This window comes from Conger conger, chromosome 2 (genome assembly GCF_963514075.1).
Source record: "Conger conger chromosome 2, fConCon1.1, whole genome shotgun sequence".
In the NCBI taxonomy this organism is placed as follows: domain Eukaryota; kingdom Metazoa; phylum Chordata; class Actinopteri; order Anguilliformes; family Congridae; genus Conger; species Conger conger.
Window position 1 is genome coordinate 49,000,530 of NC_083761.1, and position 12,820 is coordinate 49,013,349.

At 43.0% G+C, this 12,820-nt stretch overlaps 1 protein-coding gene across 1 annotated transcript in view; it reads left to right on the plus strand.

Moving 5' to 3' along the window:
- map3k3 (mitogen-activated protein kinase kinase kinase 3) overlaps positions 1-12,820 on the plus strand; it is a 34,980-nt gene that overhangs the window by 6,202 nt on the left and 15,958 nt on the right. The window contains exons 2-7 of the mRNA XM_061232241.1: positions 4,944-5,024; positions 7,313-7,434; positions 8,100-8,140; positions 9,940-10,039; positions 10,556-10,669; positions 12,142-12,262. Of these exons, the coding sequence (XP_061088225.1) occupies positions 5,021-5,024; positions 7,313-7,434; positions 8,100-8,140; positions 9,940-10,039; positions 10,556-10,669; positions 12,142-12,262 (502 nt within the window). The 5' untranslated portion in view covers positions 4,944-5,020. The remainder of the gene's footprint in view (positions 1-4,943; positions 5,025-7,312; positions 7,435-8,099; positions 8,141-9,939; positions 10,040-10,555; positions 10,670-12,141; positions 12,263-12,820) is intronic.

Consider the following 12,820-nt stretch of genomic DNA (forward strand, 5'->3'; position numbering starts at 1 on the left):
TCTTTTACCTACAGTGGGGTGCAAAAAGTTGGGTACCCCTTGTTTAAATGTGTGTTATAATGAATCTGTACATGATCGAAAGCAAACCTGAACTATAAATGCTGAACATGGGACCTTTCTTCGAATTTTAAAGTAAGATTGCTTTTTATTTTTATTTTTTACTGTTTATAAATTATAAAAAAGGAAAAAGGCCCTGTGCAAAGGTTTGGGAACCCTTTGGGATTATTCTCTTATACTTTTTAAAATGATGTTCATGAAAGCTCAGACCCAGGTCATTTACTTGTTGGGGCTTCAGTGAGTCCAATGAATATAATTTCAGGGCTGAACTTTTTATTCTGAAGTAACTCCATGCCTTATAAATGATCCAACTGCAGTGGCTGTTCTGTCTGGTGTTAACAACCATGGGTTCCAAATCTATCTGATTGTAAGCATTCAGCATTTCCACCAAGAAGGAGAAGGTGCTCTCTACGTTTCAAACCACCTATTTCCACTGTCAGAAACATTATTAGGAAGTGGAAGATAAATGGAACAGTTGATGTCAAGGCAAGGGTCTGGAAGACCAAAACACATTTCAGGTAGAATGGTCTGAGACTTGGTGAGAAATGCTCAGATGTATCCACATAAAGCTGCAAAAAAGAGTAGCAGACACACATCTTGCTTTTTGCAGGATAACAATACAATTCTGCCTGAGAGAAGCCTTTGCTATGACCTCAACACAAAATTAAGTGTCTATGCAACAACCTTGAGAAGCCAAAAGCCTTTTGAAACAATGTGCTGACTAAACAAAAATGTAACTTTTTGGTCACCACCAAAAAAGTTTGGAGAAAAAAGGTTGAGCCTTTGTTGAGAAGAACACCTTGCCAACTGTTAAGCATGGAGGTGGATCCATTATGCTTTTGGGTTATGTGGCAGTTGGGAGCACAGGAAATATTGTGCGAGTGGATGAAAGAATGGATTCCACCAAATATCAAGAGGCTATTTTTCAAAGGTCAGTCCAGACATTGAAGTTGGAGAGGTTGGGTATTCCAGCAAGACAATGATCCAAAGTATACCTTGAAATCAACTACAAAGTTCTCCAGGAGAGGGTTTTGGAATGGCCACCACAGTCCTTAGACTTGAGTATTAGATCAGACTTGGAGAGATCTGAAACATAGAGGTATTCTGCCAGGAAGAATGGGGAAAACTTATTTTGACACAGTAAAAAAAATTTAATCAAAAGTAAACTTGCTTTAAAATTTTAAGAAATGTATCATGTTTTTAGAGGTCAGGTTCGCTTCTCTTCACTCAGATATTAATTGTAAAAGGCTTTTTGACAAGGGGTGCCCAAATTTTTGCACACCACTGTTTAATCTCCATTCCCTTTTAGAGAATTGTAGTGAACATTGTAGGACCCTTCACTGTATTCTATTCTCTATTCTTTATATTTTAGTGATTTGCAAGTATGCCATAAGGTTTCCTGAGGCCTTTCCCTTAAGAACTATTATCACCTTAAGAGTCATTAATGCCCTCGTCCAGATTTTCTTATGAGTAGGCATCCCAAATAAGATCTTAACTGACCAAGGCACCAACGTCCCTTCCCGGGCTCATGAAGCAGCTCTAGCAGCAGCTGGGCATCACTGGATTCTGGACCACACCCTACCATCCACAGACAGACGGCCTGGTGGAAAGGTTCAACCAAACACTCAAGTCCATGCTGCAAAAGTTTGTCTCGGATAAATGGATAAAGAAAGGGATCTTGCTGTTTGCGTTCAGAGAGGCGCCGCAGTCCTCAACCAGATTCTTCCCATCTGAGCTGGTGTCAGGTGCCAGGACCGTTGGCATCTCCTGCAACACAGCTGGGAGGAGAAGCAGACTACACAGGCCAGAGTGGGGATGGTCTCTTATGTGTTACAGATGCGGGACCCGGGTTCTGCTGGGCCTCTACCTATTGGGAGGAGGCCCAGCAGAACCTTGAACAGGCCCAGAGAAGCCAAAAGCTCTGATATGACCAGCATGCCCGGCAGATGGAATTCAATCCAGTACGGGAGGTGCTGCTGCTACTGCCCACATCTGCAAACAAACTGCTGGCAGGGGCCATTTGTGGACAAAATCCTCCACCATGAGAGACCCAGGTGTACCATGTCAACCTCCTGAATGAGTTGAAGGAGGGAGACCCCTCCCAAACCAGAAATAGTGGCACAATGTGGACGGCCACCTCCAGATGTGGTCGCAACTCTCAGAGCCTCACCTAAGCCACCTGTCTACCGATCAGCAACAAGACTGATATTTAAGTTGCATCCAACATTTCTCCAGCCAAGACAACCATCCTGAGCCACATTCATTCACCACATTCATGCCCTAGAAGGATGGTTCCCTCCGTGTGTGCATTGACTTTAGGAAGGTGAACACCATCTCACGATTCGATGCCTACCCAATGCCTCAAATTGATGACCTTCTAAAGCGGGTCGGCTGGGCCCAGTGGATCACAACTTTAGACCTCTGCAATGGCTACTGACCGGTGCCCCTGGAGAACCAGTCCACATAAACCATATTCCAAACACCTCTAGGCCTTTCCCAGTTCAACGTTATGCCCTTTTGGTTGCATGGAGCACCAGCTACTTTCCAGAGTCTAATGGACTATATCCTGCAGGGTTGTGAAGGATGATGCCGCTTATCAGCACCACCTCCACCACCTCCATCAGGTAAAGACCATCTTGGGAAAGATTGCAGCAGCAGGGTTGACCTTTACCTACACAAATGTGAGTGGACCAGAGGGGATGCTCAATACCTGGTTCATCAACTGGGGAATGGACTGATTTGACTCCAGGTAGACAAGGTGGAAGCAATCAGATGCAGCCCAAGACCACACATTTTTGCCCTTACCTGTAACAGGGGTGTGACAGCTAAGCTACTATAGTGTCCCTCACTGTTGAGGTGAAGGTAAAGGGGTGACTCTTGGCAAGTAACATTTCTACTCTGATCTAAACCCAACTAAAAAGGTGTTTTAAAAAAAACATGAACGGTAAACTGCAGAAAAACGTGACAAAGTACTGTAGCATTAATGCGGGACAGAAACGCTGACAAAACCAAACAAGAAGAGCCATAGTAGAGATGTGATTTGCGGATCATTCCGGCTTTAATTCTTGTCCGTCAGGTGGACCCGGGGGTGCCACATCAGCAATCAGGTCTTCAGTGAGCTTCACACATGAGAACATGGGCTTCTGTGCCATCTCCTTCATGACTTTTCTTTCAAATTAAGTGCTTTCTCTTTGAATCTTGCAAAGCTACCAATGGCTGTGTAAATATTATGATCAATAAACAACACATATCTGACACCGAAATGATTAGCTCAAAGAAAGGTGTAATTATTTTGTTGTGGTTCAAGTTTAGGTCATCGCCCAGTAAAACATATCTGTGTTTATAGAACATCATGTATTTTATTTCCTCTGCATTTTGGCTCCCTTTTTTCTGCCAAAAAAGCAGGATCCTGCATTAATGCGACAACCGTAGCTACTTGCTGCCCTTTGGCGATGATAATGTACCTGTAGATGAATGTTTAGTTCAAGCTGTTATACAGCTGAAACCTACTCTATTGTGATTTGAAATTTGGCATTGAGCATGAAACAGCTTCGCTCTCACTTTGGGGAGCAGACCAGCCTGTTAAGGCTATGGAGTGCTGACTGTAAATCAGTAGATTCCATAGAGTTTGCTATTGGATGAAGATGGATTGGATACCTGAACAACTTTTGAACAGCACTTTCTGATGATATCCAATTTTAGGCATTCAGCTTCATTGCTTCTTTGACATCATTTCTACCTCTCACCCTGGTAAAGTTACAGTACATGATTGATATAAAAGTGTAGTACCTTAAGGAGAATGTGTGCACGGTCTAACTATGCAATGTTTGACAGTTAGCAAGCCAGTGCAATATTATGATCACAAGGAAGGTTATAGTTCAATGGACATCTTTTTGAAGTTGTTGTCCTCTGAAGCATAAATAGTATTTTAAGTAAAATGTTTAATAAATTAAGAATAAAGTACAATATTTATTCAAACCATTTGCAGCATAACACTAGAACATATAAATTTGAAATTTGTATAGCAAGTTATAGTGTCCTGAATGGCTGAAGATAGAATAGGGATGCAACTTTGCAAGATGTCTTGGTGAAGAAAATGCTGTGCTCCTCATGAGACTAGACCATCTCCACAAATCCCTTCAATACTTTAGACAGCCTGCCAGATAAACTTTTGTAATCAGCTGTCAATAGAAATAAGTCATCTTTAGGCAAATATATTTTAAGAGTTTCAAATCCAGTTTAAATATTTAAAGGTTTACACATTTGTTGTTTGTCCATATGACTTTCAAATGTGTGTACATCTAGACAGATACAGTAATATGCTGTCATGCTGTAATATGCGGTTTTCATTTCAAGAAATACTGTCTTGATTATTGTGCATAATCAAGTCATAATATGTGAAAATAAATATTTAATCAGTACATTTGCATAATGTTCATGAATATTTTTGTCATTTAATTACTTTCAATTTTGGAGTTTATGAATGTCTGGTGATTGAAACCATAAATGAATTCTGGTTGTTGGATATGTTGCAATCATTCGCACATAGTTACTTTTTCCTAAATCAGACTCTGTTCTGTATCCTTGTCTTAGGAATGAATAGTACATACTGTATACCTCCAAATATGTGTTCCAACTGCAGGTAGGCAGGTTAGAAATGCATTTGTCAAGTTTTGTACCACATTTATGTTTTAACTGAGGTTGGTTGTTTTTCCATTGTGGCTGTGCATCTTTTGGTATAATTTGTCTTGTGCATTCCCTGCAACTTTTAATGTAATTACTGTATCTATCGGTGGTGCTGCTGACAATGAACTTAATGTAACTTTTACATTATTGGCATTTGGCAAAACTTAATCTTGTATTAACGTATTGGTTTTGTTCCTCAGTTTGTTGATGGGTCACATTCAAGAGCCAAGCTCCTGAAGATATCCGCAGTTCGGGAAGGTCGACAAACTCCACCAAAATGAGTAAGTTCAACATAGCTGTGGGAGGGGATGAACTACAATTTCGTTTTGGTGTACACTTGGCAGGATCGGTGTCTGTCAGAAGTAATGTGACACAAGGAGTGTGAAGCATTGAAATTATATGAAGTATGGTACTCCTATAACATATTTTCACTCTACCCGTGGTCATGGTTGATTGGTATTTTTTGATTTGTTTAGTTTTTTCCTTAATCTTGGGATCACGTGCGCTAACTTGAGACAAGATTCAAATAGTTTGCTGAGATAGGGTTTTCCATTGATTTGATTAATCAGGACACTGTAAATGCCTCTGGACAATATCAGCCCTGAGCAGGGAAATCTAATGGGAGTCCTGTGACATCCTCTGCTTACTGTCAAATGGATCTCTGCAACAAAGTCCCTCTCCCCCTCCAACCCGGTGTGCTCAGTCCTGTGGGGTCCAGCTCCCTCCAGAAGCCCGAGTGGATAGCATTTCTGTTTGTTGGAAGACTTCTTTTCCCCTCGGCATCCACACCGTGTGATGTCTGTCCAAATTACACAAGTGAAATATTTTCCCTTCTTCACAAGTGAAACCGGGCCTCTCCAAGATCAAAGATGGGAATCGAAATTTAAAAACATACCAGAAGTAAATCGGTGCTCACCACCTCTGTTTCCAACGGATCTACATTTCTGAATACCTTCTCCTCAGAGTTTGGCAGATGCACTATATGTTCTGTTCTTGAGTTGTTCTAAAGCTGTTGGGTAAATAGCCACCTTCATGTCCAGACCAAGTAGGTGGTGGAGAGACCCCCCCCTTCCTCCCTTTCTGGCCGCCCCATGTCTCTCCGCACAACCGAGATGCTGTTCACCTGACCCCTTCAGCACCTATACCAACAAGCGCCAGTTCCTGAGTGACTCAGTAACAGAAACAAACCACAAGCAAGGGGAGAACTGCTTTTCTTTTTTCTCCCCTGGTTTTCCTGTCTGGCATACACAAGACGATTCAGAGAATATCGGGAGAGTTTTGAACGGGCTTTACTCTGTGGATGTGGGGGGTAGGGACAGGGGTCATTTCACAGTGGGCTGTGTCCTTTCTTTGGCCCTTGAAGTTTACCAGGTCTGGGCAGGTCATGTCAGTCTTTCTTCATGGCCAAAAAGTGTTTAAACCGCAGAAAATATTTGTTTCCAAGACAAATCTGAGAGTGGGAGGGCACTTTTATACATGCTTCAGGGACACTGGCTGGGACTGGCTTTGGATAGAAATGTTAAATGTTGGTTAAGACATTAAATGGGAGTTCATTAAATTCATGTTTCATTTTAAAATGTTGGTTTAAAAAATATATATATATATATATATATATATTGTAAATTAATTATTTATTGGATATAATATACACTCAGCGATCACTTTATTTGGTAGACCTGTACACAATGCAAATATTAAATCAGCCAATCATGTGGCAGCAACTGAGAGCATAGAAGCAGGAACACGTGGTCAAGTGGTTCAGCTGTTTTTCAGACCAAATGTCAGAATGGGGATCTCCTGGGATTTTCAAGCACAACAGTCTCTAAAGCAGGGGTGCGCAACAAGGTTTGATCTGTTTCAGGGTTTTGTGCCAACTTCTGCTTTTAATTATTTAATTGACTCAATCATATCTTATCTGACGTGTAGGAGTACCGGCAACAGCTGCAGACTGCAAGTGTATCCTAATGATTGCACTGTGCTCAAGTACAGGCTTGAACCAGGATAATGTATAGAATTGTCAGCAAAAACCAGTACTCAGAGTTGTGCACACCTGCTCTAGAGTTAGCAGATAATGGTGTTAAAAGCAAAATATATCCAGTGAGCAGCAGTTCTGCGGGCAGAAACGTGTTAATGAGAGAGGCTCGATGGGAAGGGTCAGACTGGTGAAAGCTGACATTTCCAAACGCGTAACGTGTCAATTGGATAGGCTACAGCATCAGAAGACTTGAGTCTAAAAGTCGAATAAATACCTAATAAAGTTCTCACTGAGTGTGTATCGGATAATTGTGTCCTTCCCTGGGATGCATTTTAATATTCATGTTTCATTTTTCCAAATTACATTTAAATGAAAAATATCTTGCATGAGAATTGTTTTTTATTTTTTTGTTCAATTCTTTCAGCAACACCACAGGAGAGGAGTCTTGTTTTGTTCGGAAATCTTTGCAGTGCAACAATTGTCGCTCATCTTTCATTGTTCCTTTACTTCGTCCCATTTTCTTCCTTCCACCTCCTATCCTCCGCCATCTTGTCTCCCTTCTTTTCCTCTGTCCTCTGTGGCTGTGTCCTGCAGACGAACGACAGGCGCTCCACTCCATCATGAAGGACCTGGTGGCTCTGCAGATGACCCGGCGCCAGCCCCTGCCCGGGTACGACGTGGGAAAGCCCAAGACTGCCAGCCCCCCCAACAGACAGGTGAGCCCCAGCACCATTCATTATAATATGAATAATAATAATAATTTTGGCAAAAGTGGCTAACAGTTGATTAGACTGAGCAGGGGTTAATCCCCCCTGGAGCAATGTGGGGTTAAGGGACTTGCTCGAGGGTCCGACAGCTGTGTGTATCCTATCATGGCCACACCAGAGCTTCCACCAACCTTCCCAGACCTTAGCTACTAGGCTACAGGCTACCCATTAAAAGTCCTACAGAGAGGGCCCAGTACGTATAATGACCTGGGTTCATCGTTGACTTTCAGGGCATTATTAACCTGCACTTTACACTATCGCACATGCACTGTATGTCATGGACCATTTTCATCCAGCAATTCAGACTAGGCTAAATCATGTGATGTTTTTTTTGGAGAGGTATTTTTCACTGCTAAGGTAAGGAACTAGGCAGGATTTGTCCTTTGAATTTGCTATTCACTGTGGTTCCATAAGTTTTCACTATAAAAGCACACAGTTCTCAGTTCAATGGTTAGATAAAGGTAAAATAAAATAAGAGGGGCTTACTGCTGAACACCCGCTACGGGGTTTAGATCAGACCACATGGACACAGAGTGCTCACTGAAGCAGGCTTGTGGCCTGTACTATGCCCCAGGGTGACCCCCAATGACTCTTTCTTTGTTGTCTTCCTTTAGGATGATGTCAGAATCAAGTTTGAGTTCTGTGGAGAAAGAAGGTGGGCATTTTATCCCAGATTTTTGCTGTGTGTGTGTGTGTGTCCGTGCATTTGTGCCGTGCCATGTTGTATAGCTGGCCCCCCTCTATGGAGAGGGATGTGGTTGCCTTTCAGTATAGCATGTGATGGGCAGAAGCCTTCTGTTATGCATCTTTGTGACTGTGCAGCAGTGCATGCATATAAAAAAGTGAAAGTATTAATAGAGTGCAATAATCTTAGTTGTAAGCTGCCCCACCACAAAAACATAAATTTGATGTGACACCACATCATATCACAGTATGGGTGCAAGGGATTCAATATTGAGATGGATCCAAGAAAGCAAACCACTATTGCAGTATTTGCTTATATGGCCGCACACAAGTTCCTGGAGAGCTATGTATTTCTGAAATTGTGTTTAGAATTTTTTTTTTTACTACCATTTGTCTGCTTTCAGTATAAAGGTTTTCCCATTGAATATCCCCTTCCTGTTTTTCCCTCGTTATTTACTCAGGACTGCTGCAAAACATATTATTTAATTAAAAAGGAATGAAATGTAAACCATTTATAACCACCCTGACCTCACTCTTGCAGCCAAGGGCCAAAAATGGGTCTAACTGTCGCTGACATTTTGTATGAATCATCTTGTCGCCTTTTCCATTTCTCACTGTTTTCAGTAGTAACTATTTTCTCATGTATGAGATATTGAATGCTGTTTGAGGCTTAACCATATTTGTTTGTTTTGTGTTTGTATACAATTATGAAATCTCACCATGGAGTCTAGCATGGCTGGTGGCTATATATATATATATATATATATATACACACACACACACACACACACACACACACACACACATACACACACACACACAGTGAGCACTTTATTAGGTATTTATTAGACTTATTTTATTTAGGCTTTAAGTCTTCTGCTCTTGTAGCCTATCTACTTAGAGGTTTCATGCGTTGTGTTCATCAGAGATGCTCTTCTACATACCACTGTTGTAATGTGTGGTTTTCTGCATCACTGTCGCCTTCCTGTCAGCTTTCACCGGTGTGGCCCTTAACAACGTGTTTGTGCCTGCTCACAGGATTATTTTTATTTTTCGCACCATTCTCTCTTGAGACACTAGAGACTTTTGTGTGTGAAAATCCCGGGTTTCTGAGATACTCAAACCACCCTGTCTGGCACCAACAATCATTCCATAGTCAAAGTCACTTGACATTTGGTCTGAAAACCGCTGAACCTCTTGCCCCCTCTGCATGCTTTTATGCATTTAGCTGCTGCCACGAGATTGCCTGATTACATTTTTGCATTAACAAGCTGGTGTACAGGTCTACCTAATGAAGTGAGTTTATACTTTATATTTTAACAGATAGGCTGTATGATTGGATACATTGTAGTACTACTCAAGTTTATTTTCAGTTTAGTCAGCTTCCTGCTATTGTATATTAAACAAGTGCATGAAACGCTTTCTTTTCACATTATGCAGCTGGTTTTAATCCCGTTCCTGTCACATGCATGCCGTGGTTATGTGCATCATGTCGCAATCACCCTGATGAAGTTAGCACTCTGTTCGCATTGGAATATGCAACCTGCATCATCACAGGGTACTTGAACGCTATAAGTGCCCATGTAACAATTTTTACAATTGTGTCACTGACTCTTCTGTAATTGTTTCATCCTTTCTCTCTCTCTCTCTCTCTCTCTCTCTCTCTCTCTCTCTCTCTTTCTCTCTCTCTCTCTCTCTCTCTCTCTCTCTTTCTCTCTCTCTCTCTCTCTCTCTCTCTCCGTCCGTCCCCCTTGTCCGTGTCGGACTCAGGATCCTGATGTTCGGGCGGCCGGTGCAGTTTGACGAGGTGAAGCAGAAAGTGAAGAGCGTCTTCGGTCAGCAGCTGGACCTGCACTACATGAACAACGAGGTACTGTGGCGTTCGGCAGTCCACAGATTAACTTACGAGGCCCGAGTCATTGTCTTTGTGGTCATTCCTAGCCCTTGGAACTGTATTTCCCTCTAGGGTCTTTCAGTGCACTGGTTATGGTTATGCACTTTGCTTGTAGGTTGCTCAGGATAAGTAGATAATAGCATTTATGTATAGTGACTGAGTTATTGTAGTACTCATGGTATTCGAGCTGTGGTATGGTAGTTGATGTCCTCTTCAAGGGTTCAATTTGCATCTATGTGATCATGCTAGGACTCTGGACTTTCCTCTAGGGTCCTGAACGCACTTGTCCCTGGGTTTAATTTGCACTTTATTGTATTTCGCTCTGGATAAGTGCGTCTGCCTAATTCCTGTAATGTAATGCAATGTAACAAGTGTATCTGCCAAATGTCTGTAATGTAATGACAGCCGCGTTTGGCGCGGTCAGAGCGCTGCGGGTGAATAGCGTGTGTCTGACTCTCCTCTCCTCTCCTCTCCTCTCCTCCGACTGCTCAGCTCTCCATTCCCCTGCGCAACCAGGACGACCTGGACAAGGCCATCGACCTGCTGGACCGCAGCTCCAACATGAAGAGCATCAAGATCCTGCTGCTGACCCAGGAGCAGAACAACGTGAGTCCTCTCGGCCCCCTCTCGCATCTCTCGCGCCTGAGCTCAAATCCCATCTCCAGACTCACCTTTTCAATGTCAGGTATCCTTCGCTCCAACTTTGCCTTGTTTGTGTCTACCCCTCATTCTGTACTCCCCTCTGGAAAGGAGCTATATTAATAAAATGTATTATTATTAGCATTATTAGCCACTGTTCGCTCATCTCGGTCTGCCTCCCTCGGCCGCGGGTCCGCCTGGTCTCGGCGAGAGGGGAAGGCTCCGCTCCGAGCTCGGTCACGTGAGCCTCATTGTTCTCCCGGACAGAGCCCCGCTGCTCCACGTGCTGCTCTTTTTTAGCCCTGCTTTCCAATACAGGAAGCGCAGAGTCGGAGGGCCTGTGCTGTTGTTTTGGGTGGGGGGGCTTTATGGTGCCTCTCATGCCTGAAGGTCCCCTCATGCACCCACCACCCCCCACCCCCAAGGTCTGCCTGGTCCTCTTCCCTTTTCCTATCGGTCAGGTCAAAAAAACGGTATGCGCAGAGGGCAAGGACACGCTGACACTAGATATTATATCGCATGTTTCACTTTCAGTCTGTGTGCACACTGTCTGCACTTGCCTCATTCTGGAGGTTGACTCCTTTTCAGTGTTGTGCTCTACCCCTTTGTTGTGTGATTAGAGGTTTTTGTGGAGGAGCTGTGGAAAGCATATTCCAAGCCTGTCTGTATGTTTATGTATGATGAGTAACATAGGCTCACTGTGTTCAGAACAGAACACGGGAAGCGGCCGCTTCCACCAGAAGTTAACGTCCGTTCGGTGGTAATTTTTTTTCCTGAGGAATGTGGTTTATGATTATGGTTGCTTATTGGCTATCCCAGACACTGAAGCACTTAAAATTGGAGTAATGATTATAGAGAAAATGACTACACAACTTCCCTGTGTTCAGAAGACCGTGTTACCTCACGATGTTCCGAACAGCTCCTGAAGCACAGCTACTAACGTTACAATTTTGCACTGTGTTATATGACAGGGCCATATAAACCTGCCCAGTTTGTAGTCTTTTGTTAGCCACAGCTTCCCCACCACACTGTCACAGGGGTGCACCATTACCTTGTCACTGTATGCTGAGACAGATCCCATACATGACTCGTATCAAGTTTTTATGAGAACAGAAGGAATTAGACTTTACACACACAACATCCACAGCTGATCTGGAAGTAATTTCATATTTATTTGTCATGAAAGTTGCACTATTCAGAACATTGTGAGCTAACTCGGTGTTTGGAACATGGAGAGTTTACGTTGCATAGAGTGTTGCAAAAAGTGTTTTACTGACTCACATGCATGTCATTTGGAAGAGGCTGTAAAACTTGTTTTTCTTTCTCAGCCACAATGTGCACAAATGTGAAATGAATAAACGGTAAAAGTGTGAACTTGTAAGGGTGTATGTACATAAGACTAATGACTGAGAGCTTCCTGTGTCTCTCTGGGTCTCCAGGCCCCATCCCCGTCCCATGCCACCGTGTGCAAGCAGGTCCGCATCAAGGCCTCTCAGTCCACTGGGGATGTGAACACGGGCTACCAATCCTCCGAGCCCAGGGGGCGCCACCTCTCCAGCAGTAAGTGTTCACAAGCCAAGTGTACTTTCTCAAGCCACCTCTCTTCTGATGTTTGAGATGACCTCAACTCAAGTCTTCTCCTTGATAATATTTGTCAAGGCACACTGAAAGGTGCAACTCAGGTCGAGTCTATTAATTTTGTAAAAATAGTCAAACTTTTTTTGTCTTTCAAACTTCCTTCTCTCTCTTTCTCTCTCTCACTGGCTTTCTCCGTCTCTCTCTCTCTCTCTCTCTCGCTGTTGTTTCTCTGGCTTCCTCTGATACACGGAGCAGCGGGTCCTCTTCCTTTTCCTGTCCACCATCACTGGTTGCTCCACAATAGCCTGTTGGAGAGTAGCCAATCAGATTGCTGTATGCTATTAGCTAGTCGACCCTATAGCCTGAAGAAATGAATGGGGGGGGGGGGGGGTGGAGAAAGTGAAAATTCTCCATTTACTGTAGTTAGGAAGGTTGCCCAGTTTTAAATGACTTTTCAGAAATGCATTAATCATAAGTCAGTGACTGTTGTTGGAGTGCGTTCAGGAATGCACTAATGTGGACGAAGGCAACAACGTTTAA